A 23,939-nucleotide genomic window follows, 5' to 3' on the forward strand; every position below is an offset into this window, starting at 1 on the left:
ATGAGAAAAATTTCATGACCTTTGAAAATTATGAAAAAATGCTTAAAGTCATATAATGAGAAATTCAAAATTACTTTTTTCAGGTTTTATATGTTTATTCAGAAAGTGATCCAACTATGGATGATGAATTTGTAGCACTATGAAATCCAACAGTTTAAATAAAATCCCTTTTCCCTGCAATTCTGTTTATTACATTTTTTTTTTTTTGTAGTCCTGAAGAAATTCTCTTAAGTTCTTCATGCATTTGGGTATTTTGCATGATCTCTGATGTGATCAGGAATAAAGGTTTCAATGAAGCTGTAGCTATCATCATAACCCTCTTAAACCTAAAAACAACAGGGACTTTCTTTTCTGTGCAGGCAGCTATGAAGTTACCAAGTAGTGACTGTCCATCTGGAAGGAACTGGTTATCTTTTCCTTCATCAATTATTATGTCTAGCTGAGCACCTGGGTAGGACCTTACAAGCTGGGTAGCATCATAAGTCTTCCATTTATTTTGACCTGTCCCTAAATATCTACTAAAGGATTTTTTGTCCCAAAGACAGAGCACTGGGTTGCAAATTGGAGCAAAGGCAGATACAGATTTGTATTTTCCAGGATTCTTCAGAGCACAAATCAAAGTTTCATGGCCTCTCACGGAGTGGCCAAAGATAGACATCTTTTGGGGGTCCAGTGGAAAACTGGCATTTATAAGTTGGGGAAGCGCCCTAGTTACATAAGAATACATTCTGTACTTGGGCTCCTGGGTAGCTCAATTGGCTAAGTGTCCAACTCTTGGTTTCAACTCAGATGATCTCATAGGGGGTGGGCTCGAGCCCGGAGTCAGGCTCCATGGGGACTCTGCCTCACCATTCTCTCCCTCCGCCACTCTTTCTCTCTCTCAAATACATAAATAAATCTTTTTTAAAAATGTAAGCCTTGTGGTAGTTTTTAAAAATCAGTGCCTGAAAAGTGCGTATAGAGTAAAAATTGGAACCACCGGACTTTTGAATAAGTAATTATTTGGAGGCCATTTTCACAAAAGAGTTCTAATATTACAATTTTATAATTCAGTTTCAGCTCTCATATTTTTTATTTTCTAGGCTTGAAGTTAGCAGGCTCAACAGTTTTTACACTCCTACTCTGCAAGTGTTTATCCAGTTTTACGTAAATGACAAATCAATCCCTGAATTTCGTTAAGTGCTTTCTATTTTTTGGATAGTGAAGGTCTCATAATAGGGTGGAGAGAGAACATTTGGTTCCTTTTGTGACCTTCTCATACACATTTTAAAGCAATGGCTTCAGTTTAAGGAACTGCTGGCTTTTTTGGAAACATGTGAATGTGTGACTTCCAAATTCTGAGAAAATAAGCAAATAACCAAATAGAATGGCATTGTAGTGTGATAACTGAACCTTTTAGACTCAAGATTCTAGATTTTAGAGGAAGTAGCCAATATAAAAATGGCAAGAGATCTATTAGAAAATGATAAAGATTGTGATAAAACCATCTTTCAAAACAGGAATAATGGGGCACCTGGGTGGCTCAGTGGGTTAAGCCGCTACCTTCAGCTCAAGTCATGATCTCGGGGTCATAGGATCAAGTCCCGCATCGGGCTCTCTGCTCAGCAGGGGGCCTGCTTCCCTTCCTCTCTCTGCCTGCCTCTCTGCCTACTTGTGATCTCTCTCTGTCAAATAAATAAATAAAATCTTTAAAAACAAAACAAAACAAAAAACAAAAAAAAAAACCCAGGAATAAGACATTAGGCAGATTTTAGTAAAAATAAAATCAATAATATGTATATTTCTCCCTTGCAAAATTAGGATCATTCTCACCAGTCTGAAAGCTCATGATTGAGGGTATAGAGGCTCTGGGTGATCAATACAAGTAAACAAGACCTGATGGGGTGACAGCCCATTTGGGCTCTCAGTAAAATGAGAAGGTTCTACTGACACTTTTTCTTAGTCTATGGGGGCAGGAGGAAGGCACACAACAGTTTGAGAAGCTTACGAAAGCTATAGATCCTCTCTCCAGAAAAATTCGTAATTTGCATGTGATTCCATAGATTCCAGATGCCCTGACCAGGGCTGATGGACGGGGATGCTTAGAGCCCAAGTGAACACACACATCACACAGTACTTGGCATAGAGGAAGTTCTATTCGTTGGTGATGATGGTAATAAATAGTTTTGTTTCACAAGGTGAAGAAGCAGAAAAAAACCCATTTGTTTCGTAAATGGGGTTTCACTCAAGCTAGTGATTAGAGAACATTCCTCCCAGATTCTGGCAACAGGCGGTCAGCCTCTACTGTCAACATTTGTTATTTTGAATGCTCCTTCTTTCCTGTTTTTAATCAATAATTTTTGGCAACTTGGGGTAAGACCCATTTAAGAACTACTGACTATTTATTAATTCCTTTGTACCAAGCTCTCTGATAAGCAATTAGTCTGCATTAGCTCCTTTAATCCACAGAAATCCTAGTAAGTAAGGTTTACTAATGAAGAAGTTGAGGCTTCCAGTAGTAACTAGTGATCCCACAGACCATTGTGTGCCAGGAGCAGCTCCGTTCCACAAAGTGAAAATTATATAGAGCACTATTCATTTTTAAAACAAATCAACCTTTGTTGGCCCAGGAATTACTGAAAATTTCTTCCCAGTTCTTTTTTTTTTTTTTTTTAAAGATTTTATTTATTTGTGTAAGATAGAGAAAGAGAGCACAAGCAGAGGGAGCAGCAGGCAGAGGGAGAAGCAGGCTCCCTGTTGAGCCAGGAGCCCAACGTGGGACTCGATCCCAGGACCCTGGGATCATGACCAAGCCAAAGGCAGACACTTAACTGACTGAGCCACCCATGCATCCCTTCTTCTGGGTTCTAACAGTTTGTTAATATTCATTTTTACTGTTTATTGTTTTGGATTGTCATCATCTCCTGATTTTTGTCAATATTTTCATGTGAACTCTGGACAAGGTAAACTAGGAGCTGCTAGCTCTTGAATACGCCATTCTGACCAGAACTGTCATTTCCACCGCATGACTCCCAATATTGTCATTTGGTTTCCTTTCTAGCTTTGGCTTTCCTCAAGAACTTGCTCCCTGGAATATAAACTGAACCTGATTCTATGCTCTATACTTGCATACCTTGTTTTCCTTTTCATTCATCTTGGTTTCATGCTAAACATGAAATTAGCTAGAACATTCCACTTCAAAGTGTTCACTGCAAGGTTGTGAAGAAAAGAACACCATTTCTGTAAAGACTGTCATGCTCGACTTTACTCGGTAAATATTTGCAATTAATGTCAGTAGGTGATAGAAACTGCTCATCCTGTGATCATCTGCTTTCTCTTGACAGGCTTTTAGCCTCTGCCCTCTCCTCCCACCACTTAAAAGCTTTTCTGATGCATACTCGCGTTTTGGCCTCATATTATCATACTCTACACATTATCCTTGAGTGGCCTCATCCACTTTCAGATATTCATGACATGCAAAGTTCCATTTCCAGCCCAGACCTTTTTCCAAACTCTCGACTTGTTAAATCATTAACAACTTGGATCAACCATCCAGTTTTCTGTGGGCATCTCAAACTCCACATGTCCAAAACAAAGTTATTATCTTCAACAATCCTACCTCCTGAATCGTCCACTTCCCTCCCACCGTTCACCCATACAGAATTAACTTCTGATGTTTCTCACAATTATCACCTGCATTAATTTATCCTTGTGAAACTGAGAATCACCTATATTCACTAATCCATGAATTGTTAATTGCTACTTTCTGCATATGCAAATAGGAAGAATAACATTCACTTACCCCAGGAGGGTGGGGGTTGGAGGTAGTTGCAATTGTTTGAATGCTCTTTCAAATATATTTTCGTGTGATTAAAATGATGGAATACCTTTGAATGAATTTAAGCATAAAAGGCAAACTATTCCATCCACTTAATTTTTTTCTTTTTGGCTTAGAAAATGTTAATATTTCTACTCAAGCCATCTGGGTCTTGGAAATATCATGTGCCTTTCATGACTATATGTGAAAACTATTTTTTGCATCTTTAAAAATTCCTGAAGGAATGCTCTTACTCAGTTTGTTTTCCTTTCTATTTTTCTGACAACAAATTACAATTAACTTGCAATTCAAAAGACAAATTTGAAATATATTTAAGCAGTTCCAAGGAACATCACAGATACCAAATGATCAAATTAAAATATTAATAGCTATAGATAACTCAAGTGTCTCCTTGACTTACTGTCTTTTGTTTGGATGTAATTTTCTCTCATATTTAAGAAGTCCTTCAGCACCATCTGCTCCTATAATACTTTGCCATGCTTAAAAAATGTTATTCCCAGGCACGGCAGTTTTGAAATTATTCCATCAAAAAGTTTCTTAAAGAAAATAAATTGGAAAAAGAATTTCCATTCCTCCTAGCTTGTTTCTTAACAAACAGCAGACAAAGAGGATGTTTGTTACCCAAGAAACACAGTACTACACGAATATTTTGTTATAATCAGACATTTCCCTTCTGATTTTCCCTCTGACCCTAAGGCTAACTAGTACCTGAGGGAACAATATTTTATGGGCAGTATGTACGATCTGTGCAATAATATGCCTTTTGGAGATGCAGGTCTCATTTTTTAATTGGAACTATAAAACGGGGTGAATTTTCATCTAGTCTTGTCCATTTTATGGATAAACACTGAACAAATGACTAGACTGCCAAAATAAACTCCCCAAGGGAAGCTGATAGACTAGAGCAGTAACACCAGTAAAAGACATCCAACAAAGGAAGTAGATTCTTCCTCTATGAAACGGAAGCATACTCTTAGAGAAAAATCAGACTTTTTCGAGGCACCTAGGTGGTCCAGTCAGTTAAGCAACGGACTCTTGACTCTGGCTCAGGTCATGGTTTCTGGGTCATGGGACGGGTCACTATGGAGTCGGCTTGAGATTCTCTCTCTCCCTCTGCCTCCCACCCTCCACCCCAGGACCCCTTGGGCCCTCTCTCTCTCTCTCTCTGAAAGAAATAAATTAATCTTTTTTAAAAAAATAAAACTTTTCCAATTCTTGACAGTGGTAGTAGAGGATTAGGCAGCTGACTTTTTCAATGTGTACAACTCCGAGTCAGTGATATTGATTTAGAAATATAAATAAGTGGCATTAGGATAGTGATATTGACATTGTTGTAGACAGAGTAAGAATAGGACAGTTGACTAAGTATGGATGTTAAATTGTTTACAGATCTATTCATCCTTACAGTCACTATTAAATATACATCAAACTCCTGCTAGGTCTAGATTCTATATTAGTTTTTGGAACGAATCAATGATTTTCTTTTAATTATAATAAAATGTATTCATCATCTTGTAGATGTAATTTGGACCTCCATCCTCTGGTATTTTCTACCTGAATCCATTTTCCACACGTGAGCCAGAATTTACTTTTTTTTCAAAGATTTATTTATTTGACAGAGAGAGAGAGATCACAAGTATGCAGAGAGGCAGGGAGAGGGGGAAGCAGGCTCCCTGCTGAGCAGAGAGCCCAATGCAGGGCTTGATCCCAGGACCCTGAGATCATGACCTGAGCCGAAGGCAGAGGCTTAACCCACTGAGCCACCCAGGCACCCCTAGAATTCACTTTGTAAAGTTAAAATTAAGTTGCATGATAAAGTTCAAACTCCTTAATAATGGTTTACAAAGACCTTTACCGTTTGCCTCTTAGCTTACCTCGCCTCCCTTGCTGATAATGAATTAGTAACCATTCACCAACAGGCCTTTGCATGCTGTTTCCCTGGCCAAATGCTCTTCCTCCCCCACCTTGTCTGACTCTTTCCCCATGACCTTTAGTTTCTAGCCTAAACATCTCTTTGGCTAAACTTCAAGAACTAAAGCGTGGGCAGGTGAGCCTCTTAGGCAGTCAAATGCTCTCTGCTCCTGAGCTACAGGCAAAGGTGAACTTCTCACACACCACACACCACTCCGGGCCTCACACTGTATCACAGCAAGTGATTTCCTTGTCTCACTCCTGCTAGACTGTATACCCCTCAAGAATAGGCACTACACTTGGTTTGCTCTGCAAACCTCATGATGTGAAATACAGCCTTAGCACATCCTAGGATAGTAATTTGCTAAAGGAGTAAGTCGAAAGTTGAACTATGCTTTCTTCCCATTCATCTTGGTAAGGTCATTTTACAATGACAAGCGTGTGAGATAAGAAAAATTATCCTTAGCCTCACTACTTGACTGCATGAATTCAGACATCTGATGGTAAATGCACATAGTTAAGCATCTTCTCTTTTCCCCACCTCATACATTTTAGTTATTTATATTATTTTAGCTATTTAGTTCAGGAAAATATTCATCCTAAAATCAATAATGTCCGATCTTTCGTACTGAGAATATTAAGTGGCTTCTTCTTGCTTTATGTTTTATGATGGATCAAAATACAAGGCATCTCCAAAATCAACTTAAATCTTTTTTTTTTTTTTTTTTTTTAAGCAAGGTATAAAGTAAAATGAACTGCTCTAGAGAAACAGTAGAGAGAGGAGAACTCCATCTGGATAAATTGTTTGGGTCCACACAGTGTAACATAAAAAATACTGAACTTTTTTTTTTTAAAGATTTTATTTATTTATTTGACAGACAGAGATAATAAGTAGGCAGAGAGACAGGAAGAGAGAGAGGAGGAAGCAGGCTCCATGCTGAGCAGAGAGCCCGATTCTGAACTGGATCCCAGGACCCTGGAATCATGACCTGAGCCAAAGGCAGAGGCTTTAACCCAATGAGCCACCCAGGTGCCTTAAAAATACTGACATTCTGAAAAAGTTTTATGTCATTGGTATTTTCTCTTTAAATTTATTGATATGGATACGACATCCCCATTTTACAGCATCATTTTAAGTGATATCTATAGATCCCAAGATCAAATCTGAAAACTAAATAAACATACATCTACATATATTTCACTGGGAGGAATTAGATCAAACATTAATGAAAGTTACCTATGGCTGCATTTTATTTCCATTTTCACTCCTCTCTATTTTCCTAAAGTTTGACCAAAAGGTCAAAAGAAAACCAACAAACATTTAACAGACAGGAATGAACAGAAAAGATAGTAACATTGTTCAGGAGAGAAATTAGTAAATATGGGTGTTCTGTAAGTTTCTTTCTTTTTTTTTTTTTTTTAATTATTTTTTATATTTTTTTTAATTATTTTTTAATGTTCTGTAAGTTTCATACTATCTTTAAAATTCTGCAATTTTATGACTTCTCAATTGTATTATGCAAAAATCTGTAAGATTTCAGTCTGTACTAGACACAGCGGGGATTCAGATAGAAATGTCTGTTAAATGTTCTTTCGCAATAGAAATAATTAATGAAATAGTTTACATATGACCTTGGTGATAATTAAAGGTGAATGCCTTGCACCTAGTAGTCACTCCTTACGTGTTAAAAGAATAAATCCATTGATTGGTCAATGAATGGTAAATGACCTTAGTGTTAAAATTGTGTCTCTGCTGCCCTCCAGTGGCTCATGTGCTTAAAATCAAGCGCCTTCCATTCCCAGACCCTTATTTGAGAGGAGTATGAGTGCTCAAATTTGGGGGCTTGGTATTCCTTTTGGGCAGAATTTTGTATTCAACCTCTGTGATAGAACCTTGGTATGTCAAGGCCAAATGCATTATCTGTGTCCTTCCACCTGCAAAAAGTCAAACTGAAGCAATCGCAACAGATGGTGTCAATAAACAATATGTTTATATTCACATCTCATAGGGATTTTTTCATTTGTGTCACCACAAACTTCTAGTAAGAAATTGTGGTGAGGGGTATCTAGGGGGCTCAGTCAGTTAAGTGTCTGACTTTGGCTCAGGTGATGATCTCAGGGTCCTTGGATTAAGCCCCAGCTCCGTACTCAGCAGGGAGTCTGCTCGTCCCTCTCCCTCCTATTCTGCCTCTCCCCTGGCTTGCACTCTCTTTCTCTCTCTCGAATACATAAATAAACCCTTAAAAGAAAAAAGGAACTGTGGTGATAGTAATAATAATAATTGCAACTCCTTTATTAGAAATAGCTCTGGCCCCTTGTTAAGGGCTGATGGTGTTGTCATGGGCCGTTAGACATGAAAGTTCCCATCAATGGTACATCTTAATGAGCTACCCGGAATTCTAAACTTACAGATCATCTAAGTGTAGTACTAGAGAAAAATGTTAACTCGGCAGCAAATACCATCAGCAAATATCAGTGCTGCCACTGGCGAACACTAGGACTATATTTTGGTATTGCTCTCGTCTGTGAGAGTTATTTATACCCTGAGTTCATTTGGTCGTTACAGTGGCTGGAGGAAACCTATTTTCCAGAACCTCTTTTTTTTTTTTTTTTTTTTTACATTGGCTATGATCTATTCTGAGATATCCTGTACTTCAGGCCTCATCCTGCCATTTTAGACAATCATCTCCAAATGAGTTATCTTCTCCATGACTTTTTTAAATGATTATTTATTTTAGAGAGAGACGGAACAAGAGAGTGTGAGTGGGGTGTGGCAGAGGTAGAGAGAGAATCCCAAGCAGAATCCCCACTGAGCCAGAGCCCAACATGGGGCTCAATTCCAGGACCCTGAGACCATGACCTGAGCCAAAGTTAAGAGTCAGACACTTGGCTGACTGAGCCACCCAGGCACCCCTATGTGACTTTTTAATGCTTATTTTCCCCTGTTATTGTAGTTGTTCTGGAATTCCTTTTAGTGTAGAGCAAGGAGTCTCTTGATTCCTTGCTCATCGGCCGCCACCACACCTCCATGTGAGCTGATTACTTCTATCTTTCTCATCTGCAGTCTTTCTGAATTATACTCCTATTTTATTTATTTTATTTGTCTCTTACTTTCTTACTCAAGCAATTTTTTCCTTTTTGGTGGTATGGAAGTATAAGGTATTAGCCTTCATAAACAAGTATTTGTGTTTTCCTTATCCTTTATTCCTTATCCTTATTTTTTCCTTATTCCTTATGAGAATTTTGTGTATTGCGTTGATGTTTTCATAAGCTCCTGGGTTTATTTAGCAAATGTATCGTTTTGTGTTTCTTTACTTCACAGTAATTTTGTGACTTGTTTTCAATTAAAATACTGGGAATATTACAAAAAACATCTATAATAATTCTCTCACAAAAGCCTTATTTTATAATACTGAAGCATTTTTAAAAATAAGCTAAAAGTCCAATAAGAGATGTATGATACAAACTCAATAATCACAAAACGTAAATAATATTAAGAATTAAAATTGTTTGTATTTTTAAGGAATTAATATTGTTTCGTTAAAATATTCATTTGGCTTGTTTTAAGTCCATAAAATACCAAATAAAAGTTAAAAATTATACAACATTGTAGCAGTTAAAAAATAAAAACAGGGGTGCCTGGGTGGCTCAGTGGGTTAAGCCTCTGCCTTCGGCTCAAGTCATGATCCTATTAGGGTCCTGGGATTGAGTCCCGCATCCGGCTCTCTGCTCAGCAGAGCGCCTGCTTCCTCCTCTCTCTCTCTCTCTCTCTCTGCCTGCCTCTCTGCCTACTTGTGATCTGTCAAATAAATAAATAAAATCTTAAAAAAAGTAAAATAAAAATAAGAGCAAAGTAATAATTATTAAAAAAATACTTTCCCCATTTTTAGAAATGAAGGTACATGCATGTATTGTGTGTTTATGTGTTGTGTATACGCAAACGTAATGACTGAAGGAATATACTCTAAGCTACCCACAGTGACTTTATCTGTGTCACAGTTGTCGTTATCTGACTCTGTAATCAAGATCTATCCCAACTCTCATTATTGCTTCAGGAGGCTTTTAACCTACTCCAGTTGCGCCTCTAAGTTTTAGCACATATTTCATATAATTTCCTACATATTTTTAAAAATTATATTGTAATGCAATAAAACCAAACACATTATAATACCATCTCTATTCCATCTGTTCCAATCCATTACTAGCAGAATATATCGAGATTAGAACATTAAGATAATTTCATTGACCAGTGGGCATTATTGAGTAAGGGGGAAACTCATAAGTGGAAACACACTGCACTTGAAAAGCAAAGACATCAAGCTTGGTTTGCAAGTGTAAAATAATAAATTAAGAAGACATTTTTCTTTAAGGACTTACACACAAAACTAAAGGAAAGGACTGGACTCTGGTATGCTTTTCATTCTTGTTGTAAAAAAGGTGAACCAAGAACACAATGAGAATTTGTTTTAAAACACCAATTTGTCGTCCTTAGTTATGGCAGCCCTAGGAATCAAATACAGTTTTCTTAAGGAATTATCTATTTTCTCAAGGCTTTAAAATTTTATTTGTATCGACATCTATAAAGCAGTCCCTTGTGATTTTTAAATGCTTTCTGCCTCAATTTGTTTCTACTCAATTTCTCATTGTATATTTTTAAACTTTTTTTCTTGATTAAATTAGTAGAATTTTGTCTATTTTATCTTGCTACAAAATGGGGATTTTATTTATGAATTAGATCTACTGTTTTCTCTTCTAAACCTCAACAATTCCTGATTTTATTTTTACTACTTCCTTGCTTATTTCTTTCTTTGGTTTGCATTATTTATCTTTATTATTCTGTTTGTCTCCCCCGCCCTTGTATTTTGATCTGGAAATTTGATTCATTTATTTTCATTCTTTCATTTTTATTCATAAAAATTTAAGTCTATGAAGTTGCTTCTGATCAGTACTTTAAATATATCCAACAGATTCTGATACATAGTGTTTTCATTATCATGAGTTTTCAAAAATTCTGTAATTTCAGTTTGTATTCCCTCACCATCTATTAGACAAGAGTTGAACGGAACGCTTTCAAATTTTCAGTTGGACTTCTGTTGTAATGTTTATTTTTTGGCTTTGTGATAGATAATGCAGAATATTTCTACTTTATGATCCTCGCTGCTATTTTCCTCATGACATGATCTATGGTCAATTTTTGTAATTGCCACATGCACTTAAGGAGACTTAAACCAGAGTTTAAAGCTTTATATATCCTTGAGATCTTTTTTCTCTTTTAGATTTTATTTATTTATTTGTCAGAGAGAGTGCACAAGCAGGGTGAGGAACAGGCAGAGGAAGAAGCAGACTCCAAGCTGAACAAGGAGCCTGATGAGGGACTTGAGCCCAGAACCCTAGGATCATGACCTGAGCTGAAAGCAGACGCTTAACCAAGTGAGCCACCCAGATGTCCCTTCCTTGAGATCTTATTATCAGTTTGGTGTTTGTTATCTCAAGTCTATCATATCATTTTATAATTACAATATACATTTGTTGAGTTCTTTTTCTATATATTGTATCTTTTCTTCACCCTTTTACCTTTTAAAATCTCTTTTGCTATTTAGAAAGTTCTAGTGTTATCCTTCTTACTCCTTTTAAATGCCTTTAGTCCTCTCTTTCTTCTTTAACCTTTTACTCAGTATTTTATTAGTTTTTCTGATATCCATTTACTCTCCCCTATTCCCTATATTAAAAGAAGAACAAAATTATTCTACCTTCCTCTTTGGCTGTCCCTTCTCCTCTCATATTTTAGTTGCATTGTTTATACTCATCAAAGAATAACTTCTAATATATAGCATACAACATATTCTTCTAACATCCTTGTCCACGTTTTTGTTTTGGTCTTACTTAGATCTACAACCAAATATATTAAATGTGTGCCATTAGCCTTTTTTGGTTGAAGTTTCAGCAGTCATATCTTTGGTTAGAAGAAGCTCTTGCTCTAGTAGATTTCTTAAGAAAGGCTGTTGAGTATAGAATGTCCTGCTCTCTAGCATATTAGCACTAATAGATGAAAGACAACTTGCCTTTACATAATTCTTGGTTCACACCTCCTTTCTTGGAGCTGTTTGAAAATGCTGCCAACTGATGCCTTGCTTTATTTATGTTTCTCTAAGAAATTTGACGCTGGTTTAATAATCTTGTTCTTATAACTTATTTGATTTTTTTTAAACTGGTGGCCTTGAGAATCTTTTTCCTCATTTTTAAACTATACTACTTTAAGACTCATAAGTTTAATAGGGTATATCACCATATTTATCGTGGTGGGTCAATTTTTCCTTCTATCTGGTGGGCCCTTTCCGTATGTAAATATAGGTCTGGTTTGTTTCCAGAAAGTCTATCAGATTATACTTTTAACTATTAGTTCTGTTGTATTGTTTAATTTTTCCTCCTTCTGAAACTGCAATTATACTTAAGCTAGTTCTTCTGTGATTGAATACCATCTTAGTCCCTTTCCTTTGGCATTTAAAAAAAAAAATCTCTATTTTTCATTTCCATTGTTGTTTTCTTACTGTCATTCATTGCACTTTATTAAATGTTCACTCATATCTTTTCTTCCTTGGGTTCTTCATAATTTAGTCTTTATTTTTTATATGATTCCCCTGCTCCAGTTTGATCAATTCCCATTTTATTTCTTCCTATTTTTGGCTCTTGGATTTTTGATCCAATCTGTTCTGTTCTGTTTTGCTTTAATTCCCAAATGCTGGTTTCAGCATATCTAATTCCACTTGGAATATTGTGTTATAGTTTCCTTCTGCTTTGCTTTTCTTTTGTTTGAGGAACAGTTCCTCAAGGGCCAGGTGCCCCTTATGAGATTCTTAATTCAAAAACACCTTCTTCTGTCAATACAACAAAGTGTAATTTCTTTCGAGATGGTGCTTGTTTTTCTGTAGGGAGTAAAGAAAAATGTGTGCTTTTTGACATTTTTATTTCCTTTTGTCTTCCAGGATCTTAAATTTCCCTCTTTTGCTTGTTTTTTTCATTCACTGTGAATTTTCCAAGACAAGTCTCTCTCATCTTTTTAAGCCTTATCTCCCCCTCAAGATTTACTCTTTTCCAATTGCTTCTTTATGTCCTCTGTACATTTTTAAGCCCATTTAACAAGGTCACTACTCCTCTTCAGTATTTTTACACTTAGGGTTGATTTTCTTTCCCTCAAAGTGATTTTTAGATCTATCTTGGGTCCACTGACAGTTCCCTTTCTCTCTCATGCAGTTTTGAATGGGCTGCTATTGCTCTCAAATTACTTGTCAGGAGTATGAGTTCACTGGTCTTTTGTTTGTATTTTTCTAATTTTACACATAATTTAAACTTTGGACCTCTACTACAAAAGTTTTGCATAGTTTTATTTGTCCTTATTATTCTGATTTTTTTTTTTTAAGAGGCTATGTTGGGAGGTTGGAATTTACACCACTGCCTTTGCTTTGGGCTCTCCAGATGCCACCAATTTTAAGTGGTGGATTTTAATATATTTAAAATTTAATATATTTATATTTTTAATATACTGTCATCAACTTGATTAAAAGTAACTTTGAAAATAATGTTTGTTTTTTTTTTTTTTAAAGCAAAAACATCCCACAAAGCTGCACGAGATGCTTTTCAGCAAAAGACATGTTGAAGTTCAGGCTTCTGCTCAAAGAGCAATTTCTTTTGCAACACCAGAATCACTACCAAGCGTCTCTGAGATATCAAGGGGACATGGGACAGTTGCATAGACATCCCAAGTGGGCAAATACTGTTGAAGTTTTCTCAACATGAAAGATGGATTAATATAATTATAGCAATTTTGATTTTGTGCCTCAATAGTGTTATAGAATGGTTATTGAAAAGATAGTGTGTAACTGCTAAGATGAAGCATTAGTTGAACATGGGTTTGCTGTAAAAACCCATATTATCTGGACTCCTCTTTTTTTTTTTTTTTTTTTTTGACAGGATGGATAGAGTTGGGGATTACTGTAGATACAATCCAGAAGTGTGAATATATTTGACAAATCTTTTATTAAATCCTTTTGGACAAATTAGGAAAATTTAGGCTGTATATTTCTTCTTTGTTTCCTATAGGCTATTGGACTTATCTCTGTGACAGATACTCCTTCATATAAAAGAGGTCCATCAACACATTCTTTTTCACTACCATTGTCCTAAACAATTTTTCCTTATTTGTTTCTTGTTTATCTTTACCTGCACTTCTGACCTGATTCATTTTCCTATTTATGACTTCAACTTGACCCTTGGAATTCATTACAATTTGCTTGTTAACAGCTATATTTGGCTAGAATTCATATTCATATTCTTTTTTGAATGAAATTTTTTTGTAGTTATTGTATATGTACCAAGAAAGCTATAACTTAGGGTTTGGTTGTGTTTTTTGCTTTTGGTTCTTTTTTTTTTTTTTTCCTTTTTTGGTTTTGTACTTTTTGGGGAATGATTTTGATAGAATTCAAAATTTACAATCCTGTAATTGGATAATTTCTATGAAAGGGGAGGCTATAAATTCAAGATGATAGAGCTACAATGTAAAACAAAGGGAAAAGAGAATATTAGAGTCCATATTTCAGATTTTGAAAACCATTTTAATGGTATCAGACGTAAGTTAAACTAAGTGAATGTCACAAGATTTCTTCTTATACATTCCTCTTTTTTCTTAAATATGTTACAATGTTTGATTCTGATAATTATTGACTTTCCTATGTTCTCAAATTTTTTGTTGTTCGAGGGAACACTCCCAACATGATCAGCAGATGGCACTGCTAACTTGAAGAATGAATTTCTAGATGCATTTAAAACTGGAGACATGACTTCTTAAAACTATTAACAGACACTATTTTTTCATCACATATGTGTCTTGCAGAATAATGAGAAATAAAGTTAAGCAGATGGAAGAAATTTAATATCATCCATATACAGTTAAAGTCACTATGAACAATTCAGTGCATAGCCATGTTTTATATTCATATATTTTAATAAAAATGGAATATATCCTACAAGAGTTTAGTAAGCAGGTTTTTTAAATGAGTCATATATTATAAACAAATTACCATGTCATATTTCAACAACAAAATTTTTTGTGGCTGTAACTGTATCATGATTTAGTTAACCAATAACACATCTGAAATTGGGGTTATTTCCAATTTCTTATTCTCATAAATAACACTGTCATGGACATCCTAGTGCCTAATTCCTTACTTACAAGGTCACATAACTTAACTGCCTCCACAGGACAAATTCCTAGAAGGAGAACTTCTGTTTTAAAAATAACTATATTTTTAAAGTATTATTTTTAAATTGGCCCCAAGAAAGGAAATACTAATTTATTATTTTTAAATTGGTCCCAAGAAAGGAAATACTAATTTACACTCTTTTCTCCCTTTGGTTTATATACACTGTATGTTAAAATATCATTTGCTTCAAAATAAGTACAAAGCATAACTTTTTTTTTTAAGATTTTATTTATTTATTTATTTGACAGATAGAGATCACAAGTAGGCAGACAGGCAGGCAGAGAGAGAGGAGGAAGCAGGCTCCCCACTGAGCAGAGAGCCCGATGCGGGGCTTGATCCCAGAACCTTGAGATCATGACCTGAGCAGAAGGCAGAGGCTTAACCCACTGAGCCACCCAGGTGCCCCACAAAGCATAGCTTTTAAAAAGTTCTGTCTTTGATTAAATATTTTCAAACATTTTATAGACTTATGACCTACTTGTTTTTTGTGAATTTCATCGAATTTATGTCTTTTACTCTTTTTGAAAAACAGAATAATTCATGATTTCTCTACTTATTTTATAAGCACTCTTGACATATTAAGGTTATGACTGCCATTAAGTTTATCCTAAATAGGGCACTTGGGTAGCTCAGTCATTAAGCATCTACCTTCAGCTCAGGTCATGATCCCAGGGTCCTGGGATTGAGCCCCATATCGAGCCCCAAATCGGGCTCCCTGCTCTGTGGGAAGCCTGCTTCTCCCTCTCCCACTCCCCGTGTTTGTATTCCCTTGCTCACTGTCCTGCTCTCTCTAATAAATAAATAAATAAATAAATAAACAAACAAACAAACAAAATATTTTTTAAAAAGATCATCCTAAATATCCCAGTGCCATTAACCCAAGAATAATGTAGAAGAACATTCTTTTACTTTAGAAATAATATATATCTCATTTTTAAAGTTTATTGAACAATTCTTTGGGTGTTATTTTAGGATTAATTTTAATAAATGTCCTCAGGGGCTACAAAAAGAGTTAGTCTATGCTTGCATGCTATAGAATTCAAAATTTACAATCCTGTTATATTTCTCAAATCTTCTACATACTATCATTTATCTTTTGACCACTTGGTTTCTCATGAAAAACAGATGCTAAAATTTTCTGTAATCTACTGGATTTTTTCCTTTACTTATTTTACCATTATATTATTTGATGCATTAAAGTTCATAATTAACATTTTCGGTGTGGATTTTGCATTTTGGTTCAAAAAAAAGTTATTTGCCCTATTTCAGTTGTTTCTATCTCTTTAATCTCAAATTATACTTAGTATACTTTTTAATGTATCAATTAGTACGTTAGTAATATATCAATCAATAGATACTTCTAAAGTGGTTGAAAAGTTTGATCTTTCAGTAGCCCTAAATATTGTACTGCTAAATGTTTTCTACATTTTTCAATGGTTTCCTTCAAATGGTAGCCTTGCCGCATAACACATATTATGAATTATTAAGGTCTAAATTCCATAATATAAATGCTATAAAGAAGGATGTGTTTCTATGTACTCAGTACTTAGGGAACTGCCTAAATTGGAATAAAATATTCCCATTGAAATTAATGGATTTTTAAAAATAATGGTCATTCACTTAATGATGGTTTTCAGGAATAATTTAAAATCTTCAAACACGGGATAGGTATATTTCCTTATCAAAACATCCATACCAGGTAGATATTATTATTATACTATTATACTATTTTAGAGATGAGGAAACAGAGGTTAAATTATTCCCCCAAGGTAAGGCGGCCAGGATCCAAATCCACATGACAAAAATATCTGAATTTGTGGTTTTATTTCCACAACCATCCCAGAGAGAGAAAAGCCTATGAATTTTTAATGTCTTTTTTTTTTTAAGATTTTATTTATTTATTTGACAGACAGAGATCACAAGTAGGCAGAGAGGCAAGCAGAGAGAGACGGGGAAGCAGGCTCCCTGCTGAGCAGAGAGCCCGATATGAAGCTCGATATGGATGGAGCTCGATCCCAGGTTCCTGGGATCGTGACCTGAGCCAAAGGCACTGAGCCACCCAAGCGCCCCGAATTTTTACTGTCTTTTGTTGAATCACCTGTGGGAACTTTCTTCTTATTTTATATAGTTGACATAAGCTTTTTATGCACTATATTTAGTAATCAGTTGCAATGTCACTGACAAACATTTACCCTTGATTTCTTTCAGGGAGAGAATGGTTCTACCTCATTCCTGATGTCTATGTGTGAACTCTATTTGCATACGGTTCCTAGCTATTTTCTGACCTTGTTATCACTCTTCTGAAGGAAAAGAAGCATCATGATCCCGTTGATGGTTTCCGTAGTGTAGTAGTTATCATGTTCGCCTCACACGTGATCCCGCTGATGAGTTTTGGAGGAAACTTCCTCCTCAGTGAGACAAAAGGAACGAGTTCTGTTCTGCTCCTTTATGTTGTAAGTTTGATGGGGGGGGGGCGGGGCAGGCCCTTTATGTAAAGGTCTAGGTTGATGGAAGGTTGTCTGCGAGTGAGTGGGTATACTTGCCTAATACAGGGACTTTATACTAGTACACTGCCAATCACTGTCTGGCAACATTCTCCAACACCAGCTTAATAATAACAAAAAGATGGTATTTGGGCCCCTTTTGACTGATGACCTCTTTTATTCTTCAATAGGTGCAAGAGTTGGGCAGAGTAGAGAGGTAATATTTACTGGACAATTTGCATTTCAATAATTTGGTGTTTTCTTCTCGATATGCTTTTTATAATACAAAATATTTTAATTTTTGTGAAGTCAAATTTATTGCTGCTTTTTTTTTTATTCCTTAGATTGATTGCTTTTGTCCTTAGAAAATCTTTTCCTATGCTAAGATCATTCAGAATTTATCTATATTTTCATCCAACTAATACACAGTTTGGCTTTTTGTTATTTAAATTCATGTAAAATTAGCCTTTGTACAGGATGAGAAGTGAAGATTTCTTTCCTAAATAATTAAGAAAACACCCTGGCACAACTTTTTTAATTTTCCTTTTTGGGTGCGTGGGTGTCTCCAGCAGTTCAGCCGCTGCCTTTAGCTCATCATGATCCCAGCATCCTGGCTAGGACCAAGACGTATGTGGGACTCCCTGCTCAGCAGGGAGTCTGCTTCTCCCTTTGCCTCTGCCCCTCCCCACTGCTCATGCATGTATGCGTACTCTCTCTCTCTCTAAAAAAATATAAATAAATAAATTTCCTTTTTTTCACAAAATTGCTATAATTTTATCATATACCACCTCATTATGTGTGTATGTATACATATGTATTTATGCAAATGTGAATATATATGTATATATATGCATGTCTTCACCCACATATTAGTACTATCATGTCTCTATCAATTACATACCCTGTTGATTCTTTTGCTAAAGTTCTATTTTTCAATTACCACAACTACATTTTTTTATTGAAGTATAGTTGACATGCAATATATACCTATTTTTTAATCATGTAAGGAAAATTCTACTTTGCATATCTGATTATGTGAATACATGTTATAATCTACAACATAACCTAAAATACTATTTTGCAGCTATCAAGTTTGTAAGCAAATGTTTAAACCCATTTCTTACAATAGCTTTTATTATTTTATAAGTATGATATTAAGCACTGTCCATGTGTAAAAGGCGTCTGTGAGCTAGGCCGGGGACTGTATTGTGGATTGTGCTACCAGCTGGCCTGTTGCATGACAGAGAATGGTCACCACCAGTCACAAATTACATCTGTTTGTGCCTCTATTTGTTAGACAATCTGGCACCAGTAACAGCTGAGAAGAAAGATTTGCAAACAGCTTGCTTGATTGATGTGTCTAGAGTTATCTCTAAATCCAAGTAAAATGTTAAGTGCTATCAAGAAATCATAAATCAGGCATATCTCTGAGCCATAAGAAGGTCTTGCTAAAGCTTTTATGACACCCATGTGGGAGAGGTATGATTGGCTGATATTCAAAAAGAGAATTTGGACCTGCTTGTCCCTAACCATTAATTTGGTCACATTTTTAACCTGATTGAGCTGTAAGGTATACCAGAGGGCCTACCATTTAAGTCATGATAATAAAAAACAAAAACAAAAACAAAACAAAACTAGGGGTTTTGATCAGGTAAGAGGAATATAGCATCAACTAAGAATGCAGAATGTGGTTGATACTAAGGAGTATGTTGGGAAAACAGATGACCTGTGATCTAGGTTATCTGTTTTGGGGTAGCCAGACATCAATCGGAACAGGCATGAACAAAGCAGTGTGGCTGAACACCACCCAGTAGGACACAACCTTGGGGGGAATCCCAGCACTAAACCTTCATGGGTTATGACAATAAGTCTTCACATTTTATATCTGTGAAAACTCTAAATGCCCACAAGAGCATGCAAAATTATCTCTTTATCAGGCAAGACTTAAAAAAAAAATCCTGATCTGTTGTATTAGATGAATACCACCAATGACTACCACCTCTGCCTAATTTAGGGGGAAAAGGAATTACAGGAAGAGTATCATGAAGCTCACAGAATCAACAGGAAGGCTGGTGAACCAACCGTGAAAAGGGGATAAAAATCGAAAAAAGCTAGGTGGGAGGCACTATGTCAAAGCAAGGGCCGAGGAGTCACTGGGCTCTGCAGACATCTTGGCAAGCACTTATGGCTGGACTCTGCTGCCTCCATGTCTCCTGCCGGTGAACAACATTCTAAATTACCATTGGCTCCTATCTGACTCACTCAAGACTCAAGTTCCTGGTTTGGAGCATCTGATTGGCTGGTCCTGTGCGTGTGCCCATCTGCTCTGGGGGCAAGGGTCAAGAAGCTGAAAGCTTGGACTTCTTTAATGTAAGGAGTGCCTTGACTCCTTAGTAAGTCCTGAAGAGTAGGAAGGGAGAAAGTCTACATGTTGGGGAGCAGAGAAAAAAAAAAAGGAAGAAAGAAAAAAGAAAAAATAGCACCTCCCACATACACACATAAATATATCAACAATGTAGTTCTATACCTAAAATTTAAACATTGTGAATATTTGTTACTTACATAATAAAATTGTTATTTATAATAAAAACCTCTTTCTCTTTCTGCAATACTTTGTTTTGAAAAGGATATTTCTTAAGGTCTGGTTTTGGTTTTGTTTTGTTTTTTCTACTTTTGGTGAGAGAAATATCTTCTGTTTATTTATTCTTTTGATAAGCATCTGGTATACCTCCAAGAAACTGGGTGCTTGGATGGACCCTCTTGGATTTCCCCCAAGTAAGGCTGAGCTCCAGCTCCTTGATACAGTAGCCTAAATGGAGTTTGGGATCAACTAAGAATGCAGAGGGATCTGAGGTAGCGGGCAGTCCTGGCAGGTAAATCTCAATTCTGGGGTTTATCATCTGTGTCTCTCCAAAGTTACATATCAAATACCTCATCCTGTATGTCTGGATCTCACTCCTGGTGCGGCCTCAGCTATGGAAATCCATGCATAAGTCGTGTCACTTACCAAAAACTATTCCCCACTTCTGCCTGCTCCTAATTTAGCACTCTGAACAGTTAGTGGCCTGAGTCTTGGCAAAAGTTTTCCAATGTTGCCATTGTTAGCAGCCAGTGACTTGACAAAGCCTTTCTTGGTTCAGAACTCTCAGGATGGTTACTCTTGAACCCTGTTGGACTGCCCTCTAACAATGACACCATCAAAGTCTCTAAGCAGCCACTGCCAAAGGCCTTCTAGGAGGAGGGTTTTCCTAGGATCTGATGGTCCATTTCCAACTCAAGCCTTGGACCATATAAATTAACATATGTTTATAATTCTTAATTTTTGCAAAGCTCTAATTTCTAGGGCAATGCCTTCTTGATGTTCAGAAGGCTCTAATCTCTAAGGCAAATGATTTGCAAGTCAATCCTGATTAATCTTCTTTAAACAGGTCTCATGTGCCCTTTAATGACAGAAATTCTAGCATTTGGACGGCACCTTTGCTAGTTTCTTATATGAATGCAATTGTTTCTCCATTTCTTGGTTGATTCCACTAGTTACTGGGAAGGGAAATGCTAGACATCTGTTGTCAAGTAGCCAACTTGTCCCACAGATGGCAATGTGACCTGCAATCTTCTTTTTTTATGTATTTTTTTTTAACCTCCTCCTTTGAATTCTTGTCTCTTTCTCTCTTTCACCATTGACAGAAAGGTAGGAGGCAAAAATGAATTAGGCAAGAAGGGAAATAGCAAATTTCTCTCATATCCCCACCTCTTGGAGAGGTTAATTCCTGCCTAGCAAACAACTGCTCAGCTCAAACGCTACCTTCTGGGAGGGGGGTTGTTACCTCAGACTGCCCTCCCCATTGCTGGATCCCCCCATAAGTGCCTAGAGTGCCCCCAGAGTGCTCTAAACAGGCCTCTCTTGCACTTATCCATGCTATTTTAATTTTTGATGTATTCACCCACCTCCGCAGCCAGACTGTGAGCTCCCTGATAGACAGGGCTCGTCCCTTTATTCCCAGGGTCAAATTCAGTTGGTTAAAAGAATGAACAGGTTTGGAAAAGAGAAGAGTCAGGAAGAAAGGTTTCCTTAGAACCTCTAGAGAGTTTCTACATTGGTAACATAAAGATCGCTCATCCTTTGTTCGGCCAATATAAAAGGACAAATGGGAAGAATAAAGAAAGAGCTGGATTTTTGGAACTGATAACCATTTTTGTTTATGTTCTGTTAAAAGCACAGTGCATGTGTTAAGGGTTAATTTAGTGATTGTAAATAGTTATTAATAGCAAATAATTATAAAACATAGCTTTTGATAGTAGCTTCTATACAACCCCAGTTCTTTATAATACCTGCACTATTCTGCACTGGTAGAAAAATGAATTGTTCACTGTGAAAATGCCACCCATTAGTGCCACGGCTCCCAAACGATATACAGTCTTGAGTTTTATGGCTCTCAGCTGCACACTGCCTGGAGGATCCTTTAGACATGAGCCAACTTTTTACATCTAACAAATGCCCAGTAAAAGACACTTAGAATTCCAGTTGGACTAAACTTGCCCCTTCTCCAGAGGGCACATAAATGAATAAATACAAGGAAATCCCCTCCCACTGCACACACACATATGCACGCACGCAATCCTCAGAGCAGCTGTGTTATATTATAAGTTGGAGGCCTTTTGTTAGTTCAGATGTTTCAGGTCTGCAAAGGCACTCTGGAGAAGAAATAAATATTATGAGTAAGTCTCGTTTCCATGCTTGTAGTGGGGAAACACTTACTAGTACCGTTTACTACAGTCTTATACTGCAACAATCTCATAAAAGAATACCAGCATTACTCACTCAGCACATGACTGCTAAGACAAGATGGTGTCTGTTTTACTCCCTCAATATTCAAACATGATTTCATACAGATGCTTTCCCAGATGGACTTTCTTTTCAGTAAAACTAATCAGAACAATCACGGAATGTGCTTGCTAAATCTAGTCTTTTTTTATTTTTTCCCTTACCATTCATCTCTCTCTACTTTTACTGAGTAGGCATATAAATGAAACTTCACGGACGAGAAAGACTGGATATTAGCAGGTTGTCAAAGGAAAGGCAGGTTGGAGTTGCTGGGGAACTCAAGCTGGACTCCAGGTCATTCCATCGGAGGATCTGGTGTTCTGCTGTGAAAGCCTAGAGCCTGAGGTTGATAAATTCGGGAAGAAGATAATGTACTGGAGATTGATATAAATGTGGCTTTATTAATTTGGGAGGAGAAGGGACTCTCCTAATAACAAAAATACTACAACTCTGCACAATCATTGCATTATCTTGTTATTATGAAAGCATGTGTGAAGCCAAAGTATAATAAGATTGTTTAATGAACATAAAGTCAGGACAAGGGGACACAGAGAAATCTATTTTTAATGGCACTGAGAGCTCGATGTGTCCATCTCCCTCTGAGGTCCTGTTGAAGGGATTAGAAACACTCTGCCAAACTCGTCCTGAAGCCTGGTACATTCTCTCCCCATTCTTCACTAACTTCTACTAATCCATCTAATCTCAGCTCAATTATCACTTTCTTAGAGACGCCTTTTTTGGTCTTCTTGTCTAAGAAAGGGTCCCCACCGGACACTCCAGAGCACTCCATAATTTCTCTTTATAGCACTTCCCTCAATGCTTAGATTCTTATCTAAGGTCCGTCTGCCTCTAGACTATAAGCTCTAAGAGAGCAGGAACCACGTGTGTTTGGAGTCCTGCTGGCTTCTCGGTGCTGGCCAAGTGCCTGGCACATCTATCTGCAAGCATTCAGGATACACTTGTTACATGAACAAATGAGAAAAGCTCACCCAGAAAGTACGCAGGGTAATGGCGAAGGGCACAGGTGCTAGATTCAGAAATCCTGCCTCTGCCTCTTTAGTAACTACGTGAGTGTAAGCAAGTTACCAAACAGGATTCTTTATAAAATGGGAAAAGTGAAAGGGCCTGCCTCCCAGCATTCTAGTGAGGATTAAATAAATTAATAAATATAAAGCACCTGGAACAGTAACTGGCACAGAGTGAGCCCTCAAGCAGAGTTAGCTCTTAATATTGTCTTACAAAGGATAATTCTAAGAGAAATTGAAACTTGATTGCTAAAACTCAGTTTCCTTGGGATGTTATTGGGATGGATAGAATGCATATGAACCTTTGAAGATATGTATTCATGTTTCCATGGTTTAGCAACTATCTTTCTGATGACTTCCATTAAGGACGGAATGTATTCAAACAGGTTTTACCCAAGCCCTTACAGTCTGGAAGCCACTTTATCTTCTTTCATGCTGTTTTGTGTCTGTGTACTGACCCATTATGCATGAACCTCAGAACTTAACTCTAATGGCAGGTGTATTTTACTCTTTTTTCCAAGTTCTTGGGAGGGTTATACTCGTAACAATGCATTGTGGATAACAATATTCATTATAGCATTTAGAAAGTAGAAAAGGACAAAATAAATATTCATAATTCTGTAA

At 36.6% G+C, this 23,939-nt stretch overlaps 1 protein-coding gene across 1 annotated transcript in view; it reads right to left on the reverse strand.

Annotated features, from left to right (window-relative positions):
- Positions 1-236: 236 nt before the first annotated feature.
- Positions 237-23,939, reverse strand: part of LOC101677557 (S-formylglutathione hydrolase-like) — a 31,909-nt gene continuing 8,206 nt past the window's right edge. The window contains 2 exon segments of the mRNA XM_045081783.1: positions 237-322; positions 325-750. Of these exon segments, the coding sequence (XP_044937718.1) occupies positions 237-322; positions 325-750 (512 nt within the window).

This window comes from Mustela putorius, unplaced genomic scaffold (genome assembly GCF_011764305.1).
Source record: "Mustela putorius furo isolate JIRA1106 unplaced genomic scaffold, ASM1176430v1.1 tig00000580_pilon_pilon_pilon, whole genome shotgun sequence".
NCBI classification, from domain to species: Eukaryota; Metazoa; Chordata; class Mammalia; order Carnivora; family Mustelidae; genus Mustela; species Mustela putorius.